The 21874-nt window shown below is 43.2% G+C and overlaps 1 protein-coding gene across 3 annotated transcripts in view; it reads right to left on the reverse strand.

The window, feature by feature from the left end:
* The window catches only part of RAB11FIP4 (RAB11 family interacting protein 4), a 160575-nt gene that overhangs the window by 1777 nt on the left and 136924 nt on the right, over positions 1–21874 (reverse strand). For all 3 annotated transcript variants that reach the window (XM_031967636.1, XM_031967637.1, XM_031967638.1), the window contains 11 exons: positions 13672–13895; positions 12738–12929; positions 11407–11541; positions 10576–10611; positions 8891–8990; positions 8464–8567; positions 8181–8321; positions 4499–4580; positions 4094–4231; positions 3432–3590; positions 688–831 (listed from right to left, as the gene is read on the reverse strand). In XM_031967636.1, coding sequence (XP_031823496.1) covers positions 688–831; positions 3432–3590; positions 4094–4231; positions 4499–4580; positions 8181–8321; positions 8464–8567; positions 8891–8990; positions 10576–10611; positions 11407–11541; positions 12738–12929; positions 13672–13895 — 1455 coding nt within the window. The remainder of the gene's footprint in view (positions 1–687; positions 832–3431; positions 3591–4093; positions 4232–4498; positions 4581–8180; positions 8322–8463; positions 8568–8890; positions 8991–10575; positions 10612–11406; positions 11542–12737; positions 12930–13671; positions 13896–21874) is intronic.

The following is a 21874-nucleotide window of genomic DNA, read 5'->3' on the forward strand; positions in this document are numbered from 1 at the left end:
CATAATATTTTCACTTTCTTTTTTTTTTCGCCTGGTTTTTCCCCCCTTTTGATCTGATTTTTCTTGTGCAGCATGAGGAATATGGAAAAATGTTTAGAAGAACTGCACATGTTTAACCTATTGGATTACTTGTTATCTAGCAGAGGAGAGAAGGGAGAAGGGAGGGAGAAAAATTTGAAACATGTTTTTGCAAAGGTGAATGTTGAAAACTATCCTTGCACGTATTTGGAAAAATAAAATGCTACTATAAAAAATAAAACTGAAAAATGTTGCTAATATTTATTATTATTTTATATGTTACTACATTGTTAATAATAAAATGTTATATTGTTATTTAGATCTAAACATCTATGAGGATGGTAGTTTTAGTCTTTCCCCGGGCAAAGGATAAAAAAGAAAATCAATTCTGAATCAACACTACAAAGAAAAATGGATTTATAAAAACCCTGGGGGACAAGAGGGAGATTAAAGAGGAAAAGAACATTTTAACTTGAGTTTTCTTGGCAAAGTGTGATGGCTGCCAGTCTTGACCCCTTGTCCCTTGCAGGTATGGAGAGTTTCTTAGATCAGAGGTAAGCAATAACAGGTCTAGAGACTGACAGGTCACCCAGAAATGCTTTTTTCCTTTCTTACTTTTCTTAAGGATCCAATGGGAAGCACTGAGGCTCCTCGGGGTCTGAACCTTACCTCATCCCGGGAGGCCGAGTCAATCTCTGCTGCTAAAGACTGGGCCTTGGTCTGAGTAGCAAAGAGATTCTTTGCTTCATAAAGACTGAGACTTAAAATCTGCCCGTTCAGGTCATCATTCTGATCTCGGAGCTTCTGGTTTTCCTGACAAAAGCATGAGGAAAAGAGAGGAGTTAGAAGTCGTTAATCAATCAATCAACCAATAGTGATTCAATTCAAACAGAATTGAATTAGCTGAAAGGAGATGTGAAATGTGCAAAATTAGAGAATTCACCCCAAATGTTCACAGGGACTATTTGTGTTTGACCGGTGGCAGAGCATTCCAAGCTCCTGTCAGTCGGATCAGCCACAGTCAGATATAGTATAACTCAATTCTAACATAGTGATATCATTTTGGTCGTCTTAGTAAAAGAAGGACAATAACAACAGTGTTGTTACCTACTATGCACCAGACACTAAGCTGTAGCTTGGGCTTCAACAATTAAATGAAAGTCCCTGCCCTCAAGTTTATATCTTATTGGGAGGGAAATGACTTTCAATCAAAGTATCAAATGATATTTCACAAAGCACCTACTATGTGCCAGACACTGTGCTAAGCACTGATAATACAGAGGCAAAAGGGAAACAGTCCTGCCTTCAAGAAGTTTATCTTCTATTCAGAGGGGGTAACCCTCAACCAATCAATATTTCATAAAATACCTACTATGTGCCATGCTAGGCTTCTCCAAGGAGACCCTCATATCTCATCTCATTTGATCCTTGCCATCTTGAGATAAGGAAAGCATTCCATTTTATAGATGGAAAAACTGAGGTTCAGGAAAGGAAGGAACTATGATTATGTGGAAATCTCAAGTAGATGACTCAGAGTCTCCTCCAGGACTGGCCTTGGATCTCAGCCACTTGGACCCCAACTAATCCAACCTCTTCGTTTTACAAATGAGGAACTCAGAGAGTATCTCGTATTGGGTCGCAGAGTGGGGACACATTTCAGGCAGGATTTGAACCCAGAGGTCAGTTTTCTATCTATTGTATCAACATGTCACTTCTTTTATCATTTATTTCTTCTAAATTTAATTTATTTTTATTTAAAAGTTTTATGGTGATGTTTTTAACTACACCATCTCCATAAAACTTTTAAATAGAACTTTAAAGTTGACAAAGCATTTTACATACACTACTGAACTTGGTCTTGACAACATCCTACCTTGTGAGGTTTAGCTGCTATTATTATTCCCACTTTATAGATGAAGAAATTGAAATCACACAGCTATAAAGTGACTAAGGCAAGATTAAAACTTTGTATAATCTTATTATCCTATATAGGGATACAGTTATAAAGGAACTTGTGATATTTGAACAAGGATGTCCCAGGTGAGGAAACTCCATCTACCAGTTCTGATTGGCATTTTCTGTACAACTAAAGAGGTTTCTGGGGAGGCTGGAATGAAACCGTGAAAAATATACTGAATTTGGGCTTCCTGAGATCTGAATTCTAATTCTGATTTTTCTACTTAGCTACCTGCTGATTGCTAACTGGGCAAATTGCTTCATTTCTCCAGGTCTTATCTCTAAGATGAAAGGAAAAGACTAAGTAATCTCTGATTTCCCCTTCAGGTCTACACTGAGGATATCATGGACCATTCAGCATCAGAGAAAAGCAGAGAGCACAGAACATGAGACGGAGCTGGGGAGAAGACTAGAATTCTACTAATCTGCTATTTGAGTTCATGCAAATCATCTCCTCCATCTTACTCCCATTCTGAAGCCTCAGTTTTCTCCTCCATACAACGAAGAAGGGACTGGGCTGGGATCTTAAACAGTCTATAATTCGAGGGTGACTCTTGGGCAAGTGAACTTTGTAAAGCCAAGAGATGGGCTCGAATCCCCAGATCAGCTACTTATTAGCTACAGGGCAAATGGAAATCTCCCTCATCTGAAAAATGGGGATAAAAATCCTTGCACTCCCTATCTCATGGGTAGACTCTCATGCAAGGAGTCTGAGAAGTCATACCAATGCCACAAGGGAAAATTGGGGGAAATAGGAAGAAACTCAAGGGAGGAACTCACTCGCCTTAGATAACTTGGTTATTAAGTGAAAGAGCCAGCATTGACTCAAGTTCTTGAATTCTAAATCTTCTAGTTTTCCTACTGCCTTTCTTTAGAGCACTTTGTAAATCTAAAAATTATGTAGAAATAATGTAAGTCATTGCCAGACTAGTTTTATCTAGTTCCATGGCACTCAGTTTGCCCTTTTCCTAACTTCCTTTACTATAAAAAACAGCTTTTCAGTGCCTTTAAGTCTTTTTAATTTTTTAATATAACTCCTAAGGCCTAGCAGGGGCTGTCTTTTTTTTTTTTTTCCCTTTTACATATTCTTTTGTTGATAATAACTCCCAGTTTTCTCCCTCTTTACCAGCAGCCTTGCCCACTTTGAGGAAGCCTCTACCCTCGAGCCTCCTTACTGAATAAATGTCATTTATCCCTCTATATCTTCATCATCTATTTCCCCATCTCTCCATCCAACTGTCTACCTCTTGATCTATCCACCTATCTTCCAGTCACTTTGCCTGATGTGAGACACTGGTGGGGGCTCAAGACATGCTACTGAAAGTAACCTGGCTCCTGTTATGTGGGACTGACGCTTCCTTTCCCTGCTCCACCCTGGAAGCAAAGGTTAGGCAATGGAAGCCCTCGAGGTTCCCCCATCCCTCCCCAGCCCCTGGAGTCCACCCACCCAGACTCACCTGCTTGAGCCGCTTGATCTCGTGTTCCAGTTCAATTTCCCGGGCTCTGGCATTGAATTCACTCATGCTAGAAGAGGAGCTTCGTCCCCGGCCAGGCCGCTCACAGTCCAGTTTATAAAGCTGGAGGTGTTCCAGCTCCTTCCTCAAGTCCTCAATGAGCTGTAGGAATGAAAACCCAAATAGGAAAAGTTCATTTCAATGCAACAAGCACTTATTATGCACCTATTGTACTCCATTCTACCAAGCACCAGGTATAAGATTAAAAAAAAAGTCTCTGCCTACTTAGAATTTTGTTCCACAAAACACGGGTAACTCAGCCTTATGAGGCTCATAGATTTAAAGAAAGATGGAGCCTGAATTTCTTCTCAGTCTCAATCTCCTCATCTGAAAAATGGGAATCGGAATTCTTAAGATTACTTCCTCCTAGAGCTGAATTACACAAAGAACTGAAAAGACCTGTAGGTTCAACCACTCATTTTTACAGATGAGGAAACTGAGGTAAAAAGTGACTTATAGCTGCTACTTATAGCCACTAAGAGTCTCGGGTAGTATTCTAACTCAGGTTTTCCTGATTCTGGGTTCCCTACACCCCAGGGTCTCACTCAGTGGGTTTCCTGAGGAGCCAGTGACTCGGGTGGCTGAGCGGTGACCCACTGACCCACCTCCTGGGTTGCCTCTCGCTCCTTGTGGTATTCTATCCGGTTCTGTCGCAGCTTGTCCATCATCCGCTTGTACAAATCCATCTCGTCCTTCAGCCGGAGACTGGTATCTTCTAACCGGTCAGACATCCGCTGCCGCTCCTGAAACGGGGGAGACACCCGCCATTATTCAGAGACAGGGCACTGATGCTGATAGAAATGGGGAAGCGGAAGGGGAGAAAGTCCACCAACATCCAAGCCTCTGGGTTGGGTGACCCCTCAACCCATCCCCCCCCACTTCCATACCAGATCCTGCCTTGTCTGCACCAAGAAACAACCGCCGATTTCCAAAACACCAAAGTCAGGAGGGAAATATTTGGGAATTGAGGTAATGTAAAAACGCAGACAAAAATTATTAAAATTCCTTACCTCATCTAATTTCTCCGTTTGGGACTTGAGACGGGTCACCGTGGTCCTTAATTCTGTGTTTTCTTCTTCTAATTGTTGTACCCTGCAGGAAGTGGGGGGCAAGAGGGAAAATCAAGGTCATTTTCACTCATGGACTCGAACTCCAGAATTTAGACCCTAAACTTGACTTCCTTCCAGAAAAAAGCCAAATGCCTAAAACAACAAACATCTAGCTTTGGGTTTAATGGGTCAGGCTCTCAAATCAAACTATCATTTTTTCAATGCTGTATCTGCTTTCATTTTTCTCCAAAAAGTCACCTCTTTCAAGAAATTGTTTCTGATTCCAGCCCTTTCCTGCCTCAGTCTTTGCTCCGGACTTGGAGCACTCTTCACAAGTTATATTACATCCTCCTAGATCCCCCCGAATATGTCTTCTCCTTGGGGGTCTCCCTGATGTCTCACTGGTGCAGCTCAAAAGCAATGCTGACTCTGTCAAGGATCTATCAAGCTGGGAAGACTTCTTGGACAGACCAGGTCAGAGAATCAGCCACTCTAAATTCAACCAGGTTTATTCCTGACATGGCCAAGGGAAATTTATTTTTTAAGACCCAGAAACTCAGAGTAACCATTTATTAAAGTAGGATTTTGTCAAAAGTTGGTACAATCTGCCCCAATGAAGTGTGTGCACTGATTCATTGATCCTGGAGGTACTAAAGGAATTATGCAGGTCCTTAAACTCCAGCAAAAGGAGGAACTGTGTCTGACAACCATCTTTGTATCAACACCCCAGCAGTCTGCAGACATAAGAAAGGGAAGGTTGTTTGCCCTCAGCCACACAGCAAGTCAGTGGCTACTCTGGGACCAGAACTGTGGATTCCCTGATTTCAGTTCAGAGATTTCCTTCCATCACTGCCTCTTACCAAGAGGTCAGGAGGGAGCAGCATACTGCTGGGACTAAGAGCACAACAGAAACTCTTGGAAACCAGCCTTCAGGGTGGAAATTAAAAATAGGATCTGGGTTGTTAAAGTAAATAAACAAATCCATCAGTTCTCAGGGGCACAATTTGCGCTAGGTACCTAGGGGACATGGGGGAGATGCAGCTCTCCAACTTGAAATCCTGGTCCACCATAACTGTTTCTCCAGAGTTGTTATGGAAAGACCCAGGAGATTGTATGTTGGACTTAGGAGAACCTGAGTTCAAATCCCACTTCTCACACTTCCTAGATGGGAGATGTAAGGGAATTACTTAACCAGTGACTCTTCAGAGTTGGGATTTAAATCCAGATCCTCTAATTCTAAAGAGAATGTTTGTTCCCCTATATCATGGTTTTTCCATCAAAAAAAATTAATTCTTTTTAAACTTTATTATTCTCGGGTTTTTTTGGCCTGCAACATAGAGATGTTTTGCATGGATGCACATGTATAATTATATCAAATTGTTTGCCTGTTCAAGGTGGAAGGGAGAGAATCTGGAACTCAATTTTTTTTTAATGTTAAAAATTTTTGTTTAAATGTACTTGAACATTTTTTAAAAGTATTAACTTTACTCAATTGTATTGCTTCCTATTTGCAAAAACAAAAACTTGACCTCAAAACCCAAACATTTAACTTTGCACATGATGTGACCACATCATTTAAAAAGAATACTTCTTAGTAGAAACAATTTGTTTTTAACTCTTGATATGGTCAGAATTGAATATGACCACAACTCTGTCAAAGTTCTTTTGAGTCAAAACAATTTTAAAAGCCCGAATTTCTCCAACCAAAGAAATGAACTCACCACGCCGCCAACGAACTTGTAAAAGCACACTGCCCACCTCCCAATAGAGAGAGAGCAAGAAATTTGTTTTGCTTGACTATGTATATTTATTTGTTAGCAAGTTTGTTTTTCTTTTTTCAAAGTGGGATGAGAAAATAATTTTGCTCACTGAAAAAAAAGTTAAATTTTTAAAGGTTTTTTTGAGGCATTTTGGGGGCTGTGGCCACTTTTATCTGAAATCTACACGACCGTACCGTTCAAAGCCCCATAATAATTTCTAAAAAGGAAAGGACATTTAGGAATTTCTGCAACAGGATCTTCATTCAGGGGCACAAATTGAACTCAGGCCTTAGGATTCAAAGCAGAGAAGTCTTTGCTCTATAGCACGCTGTCTCTGATGGGTGAGATGAGTAAGGAGTAGCAGGTACAACCCTCACGCTGGCTTCTCTATCTGGCATCAGGAAAGCAGGAGCTGGTTGGGAAGAGACCAGACTGTCTTTGCCAACATCAATCAGTCTACCCAGGGATGGGACAAGGTTTGGAGGCTCCAGCATGAGATGACAGAGGAGAGACTTCAGGCTGTGCTTTGTGCAGAAGACTAAAGGCTGCTCTTTTCAGCATCAAAGGCAACCCACAGAGAGAGCACCCGAGGCAGCTTCTAGCCCTCTTCAGAAGGTCTGCCCTCCTAATATCCCACCTGGGGAACCAGAGAACTTTAGAACTGAGGGAACATGTAGCGCCACCCCCTCATTTAAAATGTGAAAAAATAAAAATGCAGAAAATGAAAGCACTCACTCAAGGTCCCATATCACGAGTGCTTTCCGATTTACAATCTGATGGGGGAGACAGCATGAAAGCTGATATATATGTGTATGTATATATATATATATATATATATATATATATATATATGTATATATATGTATACATATACATACATATATATATATGTATATATATATACGTATACATATACATACATATATATATCAAGGTCTATACAGTATAACTAGGAGATAATTAACAGAGGGAAGGCTCTGGAATGGGGGAACATTTAGCCCCAGCCCCCTCATTTGAAACATGGAGAAATAAAAATGCAAAAAAATGGAAAGCATTCACTCAAGGTCCCATACCATGAGTGCTTTCAGATTTACAATCTAATGGGGGAGACCGCATGAAAGCTGGTATATATGAAAATCAAGGTCTATACAGGATAAGTAGGAGATAATTAACTAAGGAAAGGTTCTGGAATTAAGAGGGGCTGGGGAAGGCTTCCTGTAGGAGGTTGGATTTTAGTTAGGATTTAAAGGAAGCCAGGGTGGTCAGTGTGGAGGGGGACAGACAGAGAAGCTGGCCAGGGCCAAGAGATGGCGGGTCTCCGTGGGACAGCCAGGAGACTCTCGCTGCATCCAAGAGAATGCATCAGGAGTAAGGTGAGGTTGAAAGAAATACTACCAGCCCCACAGGTGGATTTTCCTGATTTAAATTGGCCCAGGGAGCTACCCTGTAAGTGAGCTCCACAGCAGAGAAAGCCCTGTCCTGGGCATGAGGAGAGCATTGTAGGGCTCTGCCCCCAGTGTACCCAGGTGCCCTTGAAAAAGTCATTTCCCAGGCTCTAAAATGAGGGTATTATTGGTTTCTTCTTAACTTACACGGACAGGGCGAGGATTCACTGGATCATAAATGTAAGGGAATTTTAAGTTCCGAGCATTCTTATCACTACTAGAATGTAAACTCTGATGCCTCAGTTTTCTCATCTGTAAAATGGAGCTAATGCATACGGTCCCTATCTCACCGAGTCACTGTGAAGTATTTTTGCTAATCTTTAATCACTGTATCAATGGCATTATTGATTTCACCCAGTATTCAAAACATCATTTGTGGGACTGACAAGGCACAGATTCACCGAAAGCCACAGAGGGGTGAGACGCGCACGGGCGCACCTTGTGTTGAGCAGCTCGATCTCGGTGCTTTTTTCCTTTTCAAGCTTGCTGAACAATTCCCGATGCCGTCTGATCTCCTCCTCCAGGGTCTGCTCTGCTGTTGTCTCCTGGTCTTTCATGATCTCTTCCAGCTCATGTACCCTGCAGAGGGGCAGCCACTGGGGTCAAAGGGGCTTCTGACGGCGACGTGCTCTCCGCCACCCTCTTGCCATCACCCCCCAGGACAGCCTGGCAGCCTCCCTCCTCCCAACTTCCCAGGAAGGGGAGGCAGCTATGAAAATACCTGTGGACAAGCTGTGTGTTTTCTTGCTTTAATTTGCTCTTCAGATCTCCGTTAGTCAGACTGTCATTTTCCAGTTCGGTCACCTTTTTCTCCAGGAAGCTCACCTATAAAAGGGGAAAAACGGAGCGGATGGATTTAGGGGACAGAGCGTTGCAGGCTTGGATGTGGCAGGTCCCCCTTGTGGGATTGTACAATTATGTGTCTACCCTCTCCCAACCCACCTCCCAGTCAAACACCCAGTAGGTGCTTGATAAGTTTTCCTGCTGAACTGATGGATTTCCCTAGGAACTTAGTGCCCCGGGGGTTTCAGTGGGTTGGGTTATCACGGTTAACATCTGTAGCCCCTTCCACGTCCCACCTCATCTCGCAAGGGGAATAGTTCAGATCCTCTTCAGAAGCCCCCAGAGCCCTGCAAAGGGGCCCTTACCTTTTCTGTGAGGTCATTATCGCAAGAGTCAATGCTGTCCCGGAACAGGTCCTCGGTGCTGCCGTTACTGCTGCTGAAGTTGCTGTTGTGCATGAGTTGTCTGTGAATGTCAAAGTGGAAGTTTCTTAAGAGCAGGAAAGAGTTTTTCTTTCTTAGCATAATTAAGGCTAGAGATGGAGACTGGGCCTGTGACTTCCTCGGTTAGGGAACTGCTTGGAGAGGAAAATACTCCCCAGTCTTAGAGTTGTCAGAGGCACCAAGATACTGAGGCGACTGGTCCTGTCCAAGGTCCCACTTCCAGGTGGGGAACTCGTGTTCTCCTGGCCCTGAAGCTCGTCCTCCAATTACTGTTCCATTATGTGTGGGTGCCCACTTAAGAGTATCTGCTTGAAGTTTATGCATGAGATTGGGGATGGCAGAAGGGGCAGCTTTTATGTGTGAGGAAAGCTTCCCCGTCAGCTGTGGGATGGCATTGGGGGTATATCCAATCCTTGGATGGATATAGCCATGAAGGTCTAAAGCCACCAAGCCAATGAATGAATAGACCATCTCTACAGTCCCATGCCTGGAAGTTATTTTTCCTTTCATTATATGGTGCTGCAGTGGATAGAGCACCATCCCTGAAGTCCGGAGGACCTGAGTTCAAATCCAGCCTCAGACACTTAACACTTCCTACCTGTGTGACTCTGGGCAAGTCACTTGACCCCTCAGGGTTTGCCTCAGGGGAAAAAAGATTGTTCTATATTTTTATGAACACAGTAAAACTAAGGAATTCAAAAGACCCTACGTGTTTGGTGCCACAAATATTCCTGAACCAATCATCAAAGATTTAGAGGTGGCAGGAACCTTTAGTGGTCACCTTGCCCAAGGTGCTCATTTTTATATATGATGAGATAAGAGAGCCGAAAGGTCCTGGGATGGACACATATTCACACAGGTGGTCAGTGTCTCAAATACAAGTGCTTTTTCTCCATATCACAATCTTGAAAAACCTTACTATATCATAAATAAACCTTAAAAAGCTAAAATAACCTTTAAAAAAACCTTTTAGAAAGGAAAAAAAAAATTGATAACCTTAAAAAGCTAAAATAATCTTTAAAAAAGACTCTCAGAAAGGCCAAATGGATGGGATGAAAGAACCAGCCTGTGTATACAGTGGAATGGGAGGTGATCATCTATTATTAAAAAATATTCTTTTCTTTTCCCCTTTTTAAAATTCTTTGATGGTAATGAAAAACTTCTCTAGGAAAGAATATTTTAAGAATAACATCAATAAAAATTTACTTAAGCAAATAAACTAAAGCAAACTTCATATTTTAACAGAGGACCATAAACCCCTTGAGGACAGGGGCTGTGGATCCACCCCACAGGGCCACACTCAAGAGTTTGTGATGTTCCTGGCTAAGTGTCAGTGTTCCCATGGCAGTTTTCTCACTTGGGGCTCTTCTAGTCTAGGGGAACTGAATCAAGGCTGGTTTTTTGTGTGGCTGTCAGGAGAAAAAGGCACAGGCTTCTGTTGGACAATTACCCTTTGGAACGTCCATCCCGTCAACTGTTAAGTTTCTGTGGGTGCAGCCTGAGGTTGGGACAGAGGAATTAGGGGAAGGAAGAGGGGCTGCCAGGAGCCACACAGATAAGTAGAAACAAAGACTCAGAGAAACCAGAAAAGGTGGACAGGGTCTTACCGTCCGAATGCTGTGCTAGAGATCTTCCGGTTAGGGCTAGAGGAGAGGAAAGAATACATCATTGGAACCAGCTTTACTCTTAAATAGAACATGGCAAAACAAAAATCTCATTCAAGATAAAGGATTTTTACTGGGGGAAGAGGGAGGAAGGAGGTACATCACAAATATTATGTTGAGTCTTGAAACAACCCAGGGAGGAAAGGTAGGGGAAACCTACTTATCCTTCTGTTTATTTTAAATAAATTGGGATTGTATTTGCTATTCCACGAACCCTCCTCTGTGCTTTCCAAGCTCTTGCCTGAACACTCTCTTCTCATCTCAGCACAAGAAAAGCTCATTTCCCACTTTCTCCCTGGTCAATCACAGCTGGCCAGGCCCGCAGCTACTTACAGGTCAAGAATCTTAGCTTAAATCTTATATCCTAAATTGGGGAGTATAGATTTTGTGCTAGAAATGGGCCTAGCGGCCATCTAGTTCAATATTATATTGAAGGAGGAGAAGAAGTTCAATATTATAGAAGGAGGAGGAAAACTGAGGTCCAGGCAGATTGAAGCCGGAAGGGACCTCCCGGGTCACTTTGTCCAAACCTTCATTATATGGAAGAAATGAATCCCAGAGAAGTCAAGTGGCCATACAGCAATGCTGGGATTCAAATCAAAGTCATTGGACCTTCCACGCTCCGGAAGTCCCACCGGAGGGACCAAGCATCCCGCTGGTTGGGTAGACACAATCCCTTATTTGGCCCAGGACGGGAGAGGGTGGGAACAAGGGTCTCATTCATGTTCCTTCGGGTCACGGCTGGATCCCTCTTTGGGGTCAATGCTTGCTCACCTGTTAGCCTTAAGATTTTTTAGCCTGGTTTCCAAATCATTCAGCAGACTGATCTTCTTACAGCACTGGGAGCAGTAGACATCCAGCAGTTCGCTATTGTAGACGTGCCTCGTTTTTCTAGGGGTCTGTCCTGCACTGTTTGTGGGTGGGAAGAATATAACTTTACTTATCATCTGCCTGGGCTAACTGGTCACTATATCCTCCTGAGCTGAGGTCCCAAGGAAACCCACAACCATGAGAAAAATAAACAGCAGCAGGAACTGTAATACTTTTCCAGTTTGCAAAAGCAGACTTAACAAATGCAAATACACATTGCGATCTGCCTCCCACAACCTTGCGGGGTATATTTTACGTGTATAGTTATTATCACAAGCTCCATATTATAGGTAAGGAAATTTAATATAATCATGCTGAGGTTCACAACACGGGCAAATGTCTGGGATTGGATTGGAACCAATTCTGCTGACTCCAAATTGAGTGAGTGCACTTCAGGAATGTCTGAGAACTGCTGAAAGCAATTCAATGACAGAAATCACTTCTGGTATTAGATCTAGAATCATCACAATATCGTAAAAATAGGGAGAAAAGTAGGTTGAGACCCATTTAAAGGCTAGGAAGATCAAGGTCTGGGGCCGAGGTAAGACTCCGTCTCTAGTATTTCACTCTTGCCTCTCAGCAATTTCCCCAGATAAATCTGAATTGGTCTCTTACCCAAGCCCGAGACTTGGGGAAAGGGAGGAGGAGAAGGGAGGAAGGTTGGCGGAGACAGAAAAACAGACATCAGTAGTTCACAAAAACTGTCACACAGAGTCAGGTCTTCCTCTTGCTCCCAGTCGCTAGGGAGGAATGTCCACCGCAGAAAGAACTAGGGCAGGAAGATGACCAAGCCTAAGACCCCTGACTTAGAGCCAGTAAATATTTAACAATTGGCTCTAAAGAGTGGGAGGGAGGTCTGCAGGACACAATGCTTCACTAAACAATGCAAAACTTAACCTAATAAATCAAGCCCTGATTTGCAGGGTTACTGATTTATGAGATGCAAATTCTCCCACTGACAACTGAACAGTTGCTGAGAGCTGGCTCAAGTGGATCCCAGCTTAGAGCCCAGGCTGCTAGCTGAAGTTCTCAAATGAGGTGGGATGGTCAGCCTGTCGGTTGGTCAACAAGCATTTATTAAGCGCCGAGTTCGGGCCAGACATCAGGCTACCTCTCCAAGAGCAGTTCTGCCCTATTTTCCTTGGTATAAAACCACCAAATTGCTCCCCCATCTCTCCTCTGAACCCCAAACCCTAGCCAAGTCCCATTTCCCACCCCAGACCCACAGCAGCCACCTGGAAGACACAGAAGACCCCAGGTCGGAATACACATTAGTTCGAGTTTCATCATCAGGACATGGGCTGCTGGGGTTAAACTCCACATCTTCCCCTTCCCCGTAGTCTTCAAATTGCTCTTCATTACTGATGAGAGAGGCTGTCGAGTGTGTGGAGAGATCCGATGATGCAGATGGATTGGGGATAAATGATCTAGAAGACCAAGAAAAGCACTTTTAGAAACTTTTGACATTTAAAGGCCTTCCCAAGGTGGTTCCGAGCCTCCTCTCCAAACTCAGTGCAAGGTCCTCCCTGTGAGGAACTGGTCTGGAAGCCAGGAAGACCCGGATTGATCGGACTCCAACATAGCTGGAGATTCCCCGACCTGTCTGGGGCCAAAAACAAGACTGAGAGCAGCCTGGAGGGAATAAGCAGGAGAGCCAGATTTCACAAAACCAGAGCTTACACTCCAGTGGGGGGGCAGCTCCATTCTTTAGCTCACCAGGTGCTCTTCCTAGCTCCAAATCATCCAAAGCTGGCTGCAAAATAGGGTCAGGAGGGCCCAGCCGTATGACCCTAGACAAGTCACCTAAGATGTCTGCCTCAGTTTCCCTAACTGTAGAATGGATATATTAATAGCACTTATGTCACAGAGTGGCTGAAAAGGAACAAAATGGATATAATAACAGAACTTATCTCACAGAATGCCTGAAAAGGAACAGATGAGATATGAAGTACTTGGCCAGGGTATTTATCCAGAGATAAAGGCTTATTCCCTTCCCCTCCTTCCTTCAAATGGCATTAACCCCACCCCACCCCAATTTCCCAGCACCAGCTGTTTATCCATCACCTCACAGCATGAAAAAGAAGGAGGGAACATCACCAGCTGGAACCTGACTAGGAGAGGCTGTCGCGGGTCTTGGAGAAGTTCTTCTGGCCCCGATGTGGGACTTACTTGTCACCTGGAAGAAAGAGGCCTCCAAGAACTCCATCCTTCTCCTCTCCCGGACTCATGTCGGATACTTCCAGACTCGGGGCACTGTCAATGGCGCTGTCCATGTCCGATTCATGAAGGACTTCAGGCTGGGCCAGTGTCATGGCCTCGTCCTCGGGAAAGAGGTAGGATTCTCCGAGGGCGTTTTCACTATCCACGTAGGCAGGGTCCTGGATTTCACTGCCCTGAGACAGGGAGAGAAACATACAGCCCGGGTGAGATCTGAAAGGCCGACCTCAGTGATCCCATGCATAAAATGGGACAACAGCACCAGACCTGCTTTTTACAGGAAGGTCAGAAGGGACAGCAGGGAAAAAAAAAAGGGCTTTTGGTCAGTCATCACAATACAATACAAAGAGTGCTGGATTTGGAGTCAGCAGCGGAAAAATTGGGTGCCTCAGAAGACACCCTCTAACACCCAGCTAGCTGCTTAAAACAGTCTGAGTTTCTTCAGCTGTTTAACTGAACTTCTTAATTATAGCAGAATAATCTACCAAAACGCATTTACTAAGAACTTATTATGTGACCTGCATTGTGCTAAGCATTAGAGATACAAAGAAAAGCAAAACTACTATTCCTGCCCTCAAGGAACATACAGTTGAAGAGGGGGAGCCAACAGGCCGGTAACTATGTATATATAGTGTGTAAATGGGAAGCGATCTCAGAAGGAAGCAGATGGGATTTCAGCTGTATGGAGCCAGGCAAACCAGGAAGTGGGAGTGGAGAAGGAGAGCACGTATAGGGTAAGAGTCTGTACAAACAACCAAGTTGGGAAACAATTCCTATGTGGGGAACAGACACAAGAGCTAAACAGAGGGTTTTATATTTGACCTTTCAGGGAGGAAGAAATCACTGGAGTTTGCTGAATGAGGGTGATGGTACCAGGGAGGAGGGATCCACTGGAGTACCCTGAGTGAGGGTGATGGTACCAGGGAGGAGGGATCCACTGGTTTATTGAGTAAGGGTGATAGGGATCCACTGGAGTATCCTGAGTAAGGGTGGTAGTACTAGGGAGGAGGGATCCACTAGAGTACCCTGAGAGTAAGGGTGGTGGTACCAGGGAGAAGGGATCCACTGGAGTACCTTGAGTAAGGGTGACAGTACCAGGTACTGGTGTACCCTGAGAGTAAAAGTGGTGGTATAAGGGAAGAGGGATCCACTGGTTTACTGAGTAAGAGTGATAGTACCAGGGAGAAGGAATCCATTGGAGTACACTAAGTAAGGGTGACAGTACCAGGGAGGAGGGATCCATTGTAGTACACTGAATAAAGGTAATGGTAACAGGGAGGAGGGATCCACTGGAGTACCCTGAGTAAGGGTGATAGTGCTAGGGAGGAGGGATCCACTAGAGTACACTGAGTAAGGGTGATGGTAATAGGGAGAAGGGATCCACTAGAGATTACTGAGTAAGAGTGGTAGTTTCAGGGTCAGATAAGGAAGATCTCTTTGGTATTTGAGTGAAGCATGGACCAAGTGGGGAAAGACTGGAAGCAGAGAACCCAATCTAAATCTTATCAAAGTAGTCCAAGAGGGAGATGACGGGAGCTTGCAAACAGCAGGGATGGGTGCCAAACAAAGGAGTGGAGAGAAAGGTTTTCTACTATGGGAATAATATTAGGAAATGAGAATACCATTTAAAATACAAATAGCAATAAAGCCTTTTTGTTGTTTTTTAAGAAAAAAGAATTATTGTATTTTTTTTCTCTGCTTCCCTTTATAAGCATAAAAACTCTTATGGTTAGGGATTTGAAACCTAACACAAATGAGGAGACTGAGTCCATCTAGTCATCTTTGGTAGGGACAAGCCATCAAGGATGGATCAATTCCATCTAAAGATACTGAGAGAAAATATATGACTGTTCAGCTGTCCATCATGATGTCTGTTAAAAAACAAACAAACAAAAAAAAAAAAAACTCTGGAGAACATGGAGGCGGCCCAGGCTTTGAGCCAAGCCTTTGGCTCTCTCCATTCTCAACAGGGAAGGAAACTAGTCTTTAAATAATAGGTTCAGGAGTTTGACTTTACTTTGTGGCAAAATTCTAGAATGTATGATTAAAAGGGATGGCTTGCAAGCACTCTGAGAAACAGCAGCTATTACAAGTCAACAAGCGCACATCAAAAACAAGTCCTACCTGACTAACCTCTTTTTCTCCTTTGACAAAAGTTTACCACTACATTTGTACAACAAGGGAATGCAGTAGAGCTACAATTTCCTGGTAGATAAGACACAAAGGTTAAAAAGATAGATAACACAGTTAGTGGGATTCAGAACTTAAATATCCAAACTCAAAGAGTGGTGATTTAATGGACTGATATCAAACTGGTGGAAGTTCTCTAGTGAAATGCCCCCAAAACTCTTCCATGGCCTAGCTCTATTCCATACTTTTAAGATTGCTATCATTAGATTGCAAGTTAATTCTATTCTCTCATTAGAGCTTTATAGGATATGGTTTTAAGGCCCTCACCATGCTGGTCCCCTTTCTTTGGCCACATTCTAAATTGTCAACGTCCTTACCAAAATGTAGCATCCAGAACTTAACATAATACTCTATAGTGCCCATAGCATAAAGTCTAAGCAGGCTTTTGCAGCTTACCCTGGCTAGAAAAAGAGAAAAAAGCGTAGGATGTGGAGCCACAGGACCTGGTTTCAAATCCTGTTTCTGCCACTTACTACGCTGCCTGTAAAGGTTTAAAGATATTCCAGCTCCCTGAAGATAGGGTCTTTCACTTTTGTCTTTCTGTCTCTAACACTTAACAGAGAGCCTGGTATGAAGTACAAATGAAAAAGGATCTATTTAGCATTTATTGTGTAGCAAGCATGCAATAAGTGCTGAGGATAGATTTTGTTTGTAAATAGCAGAAAGGCAAGACAGTTCTGGCTCTCTAGAAGCCCATTTGCTAATATGGGAAGACAATATACATAAGCAAGTTTCATCTGCTGCTAAATGCCTTGCATGAAGGGATGGATGGCATAATTATTAAATTAGCAGATAGCCTAGAGCTGGGAAATTTAGCTAACATACTGAGTGATGGAATCAGGATCCAAAAAGATCTAACAAGTTCAAATGATGGGCCAAGTGTAATAAGGTTCCATTTATCCCAATTAAATTTTGAGCCCTAAATTTGGGTTGGGGGGAAAAAAGAATCCTTACACAAATACAGAAAAAAATAGACATGGGCAAATCACATGAGAAGGACCTGGGGAAGGTGGGTTAGTGGACAAGGGGCGGGGCAGTGTCATGACAAGCTTATGCAATCTTAGGCCAAATTAACATAAGATTCCTAGTTTCCAAGATAAAGACAAACCATACATTAACAAATAGCATTTACATAAAGCTTTTGGATGTGCAAAGTATTTTATAAATATTGTTTCATTTGATCCTCACAATAACAGGTGCTATCATTATTACTTCCATTTTACAGATGGGCAAACTGAAGTAAGCAGAAGTCTCAAATAATTTGTCCAGGGTCATCCAGCTAGCAAGCGTCTGAGACACAAGAAGATTCTTGATTCCAGGCCCAGCACTCTCTCCACTTCACTACTAATTGCCCCAGTGACACTTTATAATTTCAACATAGAGCTATAAAGGACCTGAGAGATGATTTATTATTTGTTTATTTAAATTTTGTTTAACATATTTAAATTTATTTATTTATTTGTTTGTTTAAATAGGTAAATGGAGGTCCAGAGAGGTGAAGTGACTTGAACCTATAGACAGTAAGTGGCAAAGCAAGAACTTGAAACCAGGTCTCTTGATTCCAAATCTCATGCTTTGTGCACCAAGGTGGGCTGCAGAGACCCACTGTACTGGACCTTTGGTCAATACCCAAATGGAATATTATGTTAAGGTTTGAATGCTTCCTTTTAGCAAGGACATTGACAAGAGTAATGGGTGTCAAAAGGTAGGTGACCAGAAGGGGCTGGGGGATAGGTGAGACTCTTAAAATCATGTCCCATGAGGAGTTACTGAAGGAATTGGCTGTTTTACTTGGAGAAGATTAAAAGGTCTGGAGTAGGAAGAAAGGAAGGATGGATAACTACATGTAAGTGTCTGATGGACTCCCAGAAACTGGGTTCAGGCCCCACTTCTGACATACTAGCTATGCGGCTCTATCTTACCACCAAAAACAGAAGTGCTATTTACAAACAAAATCATACCATGCAAAGCCAGGCCTTCTCAACCATAAGATGATGTAAATTAAATTACTGATGTGCAAATCAGATGTGATTTGTATATTATTATGGTTATATATGTGATACTGTTTAGTTTACAAGATTCACTAAGTAGAATAACAATGAGCTATAGCATAAAATTCATTATACATACCTCCCTATTATGACTCCTATGAAAAAACAATGGGGAAGACCATCAGGAAGAACTAAGAAACAAAGTGAAGAAGAGAACCAAGGAGCTGGGTTCAAGTGCGGACTCTTTTTTATTACCTGTGTGATATGGGGTCAAATCATTTGCTTTCTCTGGGCCTCTTATTTTTTCATCTATAAAACGATACCATGGCCACTAAAGTTTCTAAATCTGTGGTTCTCTCTCTCTCTCTATATATATATATATATATTTTGAGAGCAGGGATTGGTTTTTTGTTTGTTTGTTTTCTAGGAGGTACAGATGACAGAGCACTGGGTTTGAAGTCAAGAGACCCGAATGCAAATTCAACCTTCAACATTTACTGGCTATGTGATATTAGGCAAGTCACTTAACCTGTATGCCTCAGTTTCCTCAACTGTAAGAGAGAGATAATTAATAGTACCTAAGTATCACGGCACACTTTTGAGGATCAAAAGAGACTGCAGAGCACTTAGGATAGCTTCTATACTGGAACACAGGTGCTTAACAAATGCTTATTGATGGATCTAAAGGGTTGTAATCCTGCCTCAGATTTCCTACCTATATGACCCCAGGCAAGTCATTCAATCTCTGGACCTCAGTTCACTCATCTCTCAGACCAGAGGTTTACACTGGATACTTTCATTCTAAATCAATTAATTGGAAGCACTTTCACCCTTAACTTTAAGGACAGCAGGATTTGCCAACAACCCCAAGAAGAAAAAGACATTCACATGGCTTCAGATCTGGAATAGGGTGCGCAGAGAAAATGTTTATAATGGCTGAGTTGGCTGGGAAAGTCCCTGGGGGTGTTTTTTCAATGGTACCCCCCTCCCAGTGAGGGACTCATCACGCCCTCTCCCCTTCCCTACAGCTTCGCTATAAGGACTGGTGATAACATCATCACCATTATTTATATGGTATTTTAGGTTCCAGGAGACAGAATGCGATGTATATTTTGGGACATGGCCCAGGCAGGAATTTGTTTAGTTCTCCTGGGTATTTCTGTTCCAATGATTTTTATTTTAAAACGGTAGAGAAAAGAATGCTGTTAACTGGAAGAAATAAAATTAAACTGAAGTAAAAAGCAATCTCGAGTCCTGAGGAGACAGGACTTCCCCATTCCCATTCCACATCTGGAAGCTAGATTCAGCGTTTGGGGGAATCCAGCAGCTTTCGAAAGAATGTGAGACATCCCCCCACACGGGGAGTGGAATGCAGAAATATGGCGGGGAGGCTGCCCGCCGTGGCTAATGTGAGACACGCTGACTGGCTCAGGCCAGGCAGTTCCTATTTCAGGGCTTGGTGGCTGGCTCCCTTCCGAGTGGTGGAGAAATGCACCTGGAGCTCCCGCAGCCAGCGGGAGCCAGCGGGAGCCCCCACATCCCTCAAAAGGCAAAGATTCCCTAGCTTTCAGATCTACCTTCTCCCAAGTGTCTTTTGGGAGGATTATGTTTTCAATACTCATTTTATGAGATGACAAATAGCATCCTACTAAGTTTAGCTCCAATCTACCTAGAAACTTCTAAAATCTGGATGGGGGTGGGGAGGAACGAAGGAAATGGGGGAGAATAAGGAGGGAGTAGAAGGGAGGGAGAAAAGAAAAGAGAAAAAGAGGAGAGAGAAGGGGGGAAAGAGTGAGAAAAAGAGACACAGAGAAGAAGACTAGGAAATGGGGGAAGAGGTAAAGGAAGAAGAGGAAGAGAAAGAAGAGAAAAGGAGAAAAGAAAGAAGAAAAAGGAGAGAGAGAAAAGAGAGAGAAAGAGACAGGGAAGAGAAGGAGGAGGAAGAAAAGGAGGAAGAAGATGAGATGGGGGAAGAGGAGAGGCAAGGAGGAGGAGGAGAAAGAAGGAAGAGAAGAGGAGGAAGGATAACAATGGTGAAAGAGGAATACATAAAGGAGAGAGGGAGAAAGAGAGGGAAGAAAAAGGGGGGAAGAGAGAGCAGAAACAGAGCACTTAAAGGTTTGAGTAAATATCATCATTATCAAAGCTATTTTACTTTTTTAAGCTTTGCAAATCCCTTCAAATATTTGATGCTCACAAGGACCCAGTGAAATAGATGCTGTAATATCTATTAGCCCCATTCTACAGATAAGTTTACTGAGGTCCAGAGGTTAAGTGATTTGCTTAGGACACACAAATTAATAGGTGCCTGAGGCCTCCAAGCCTGGCTCTCTATCCACTGAGTCACCCAGATGCCATGATTAATTATCAGGCACTTAATAGATGTTTCTCAACCACAACATGGAATCCATAGCATCTCAGGGGTGGAAGTGTTCTCAGAAGCTCTCTAGACCAACTGATCCCTCAAAAAGAAATCCCCTTCAGGCCATTCAATGAAGAGACCTTATTCCAAAGCTTTCTGTACAATATCAAGGAGGGGGAAAACCTAGTCCTGCCCTCCTGAGGTCCATCATTCCTCCAGACAGCTAATTGTGAAGAAATTTCCCCTTATACCAAGCCTAAATCCTCCTCCTGGGTGAGTGCATTATTTCCTCCCCAGAAACCGTTTCGAGTTCCCAAACAACCACCATACAAATAAACCATTGGAATGCAGCCCATCAGGAAGCAAGGGACACCTGTATGCAAGAAGAGGTTGGGAATACGGGGTGCCCCTGAGGATCCCCTTCTCTGCCATGGCAGATGCCTCCTTCCCCCACAAAATTAATTAATCCCCCACAAAATGCCCAGCCTGATTTCCACAGAGCCCCTTCAGCCTTCCTTCTCCAGAGGCAGGAACAAAGCCTTATTAAGCTTTACTAATATAGCTAGCCTCAATACAGACTTTTATATTACCAGTTCCCTTTGATCCTCAGCTTAACTTTGGGAAGAGATGCTATTATCATTCCCATTTTATAGACAGAGGTTAAGTGACTGGTACAGGATCACACAGCTAGTAGATGTCTCAAGCAGGATCTGAAGACTTCTGGATTCCAAATTTAATACACTACTAGGTGACCCCTTCAAGATATTTCCTGGGCCATCAGACTGGTTAATTCTATAGAATAACAAGTCTCTAGAGCTGCTGGGATGCTTTAGTGGGTAGACCTTATGATACTAAGGGAAAAGATGCTGCATCCATATCTGCAGGAAAAGGCAAGTTAGCACAGGATCTTCATCCCTAAGTGGGGGAACTTCCATACCTACTCCATTTCTGGAGTCAGTCTGGCTGATCTTGAGATAACAGAACTGGAATGAGAGTCAGGGGTGTGTGTGTGTGTGGGGGGGGAGAGATCAAGCCTGAACCAGCTACAGGCTGGCTCCTCTTAAATCTCAAGGCGACAACAGTGACCCAGCATCAATTTTGGCTGAATTTAGATAGCAGGAAGGACCATCACACTAACACAAGCAGGAGACACAGTTCTCCAAGGCTCTGGGTATTTGACCCATCCCCTTTCCTCAGGCAGAGGACTGAGAGGACAGAAACCAAGTATAATGAGTTCACTGGGTCCTTGAGCCTGCAGCCATTCACCCACATACCTCTCCCAAGCAAAACTTCCTCAAAATGACCAATAAATGTTTCCACTTCCAAAGGGCCCTGCCTATGACAACACCCCCCTGAGATTCACCAAGGAACAAGGGCACAGTCCTGGGCACTGGGGATACAAAGACAAGGTGAAATAATTGAGCCCTCAGGGAGCTTACACTCTATCAAGGGAAGCAACCCATATTCCATCGGGAAGATGGGACAAGGATCTAGATTTGGGATTTCAGTGATATTAGGAAACTCCTGATGCAGGAGGAATTCCCTGTCTCAAGAGAATTGTCCCCATGCAGAACGAGACAGAAGAGAAGGGGTAGAAAAGCAGATTCCCCTC

Source organism: Sarcophilus harrisii, chromosome 4 (genome assembly GCF_902635505.1).
Source record: "Sarcophilus harrisii chromosome 4, mSarHar1.11, whole genome shotgun sequence".
In the NCBI taxonomy this organism is placed as follows: domain Eukaryota; kingdom Metazoa; phylum Chordata; class Mammalia; order Dasyuromorphia; family Dasyuridae; genus Sarcophilus; species Sarcophilus harrisii.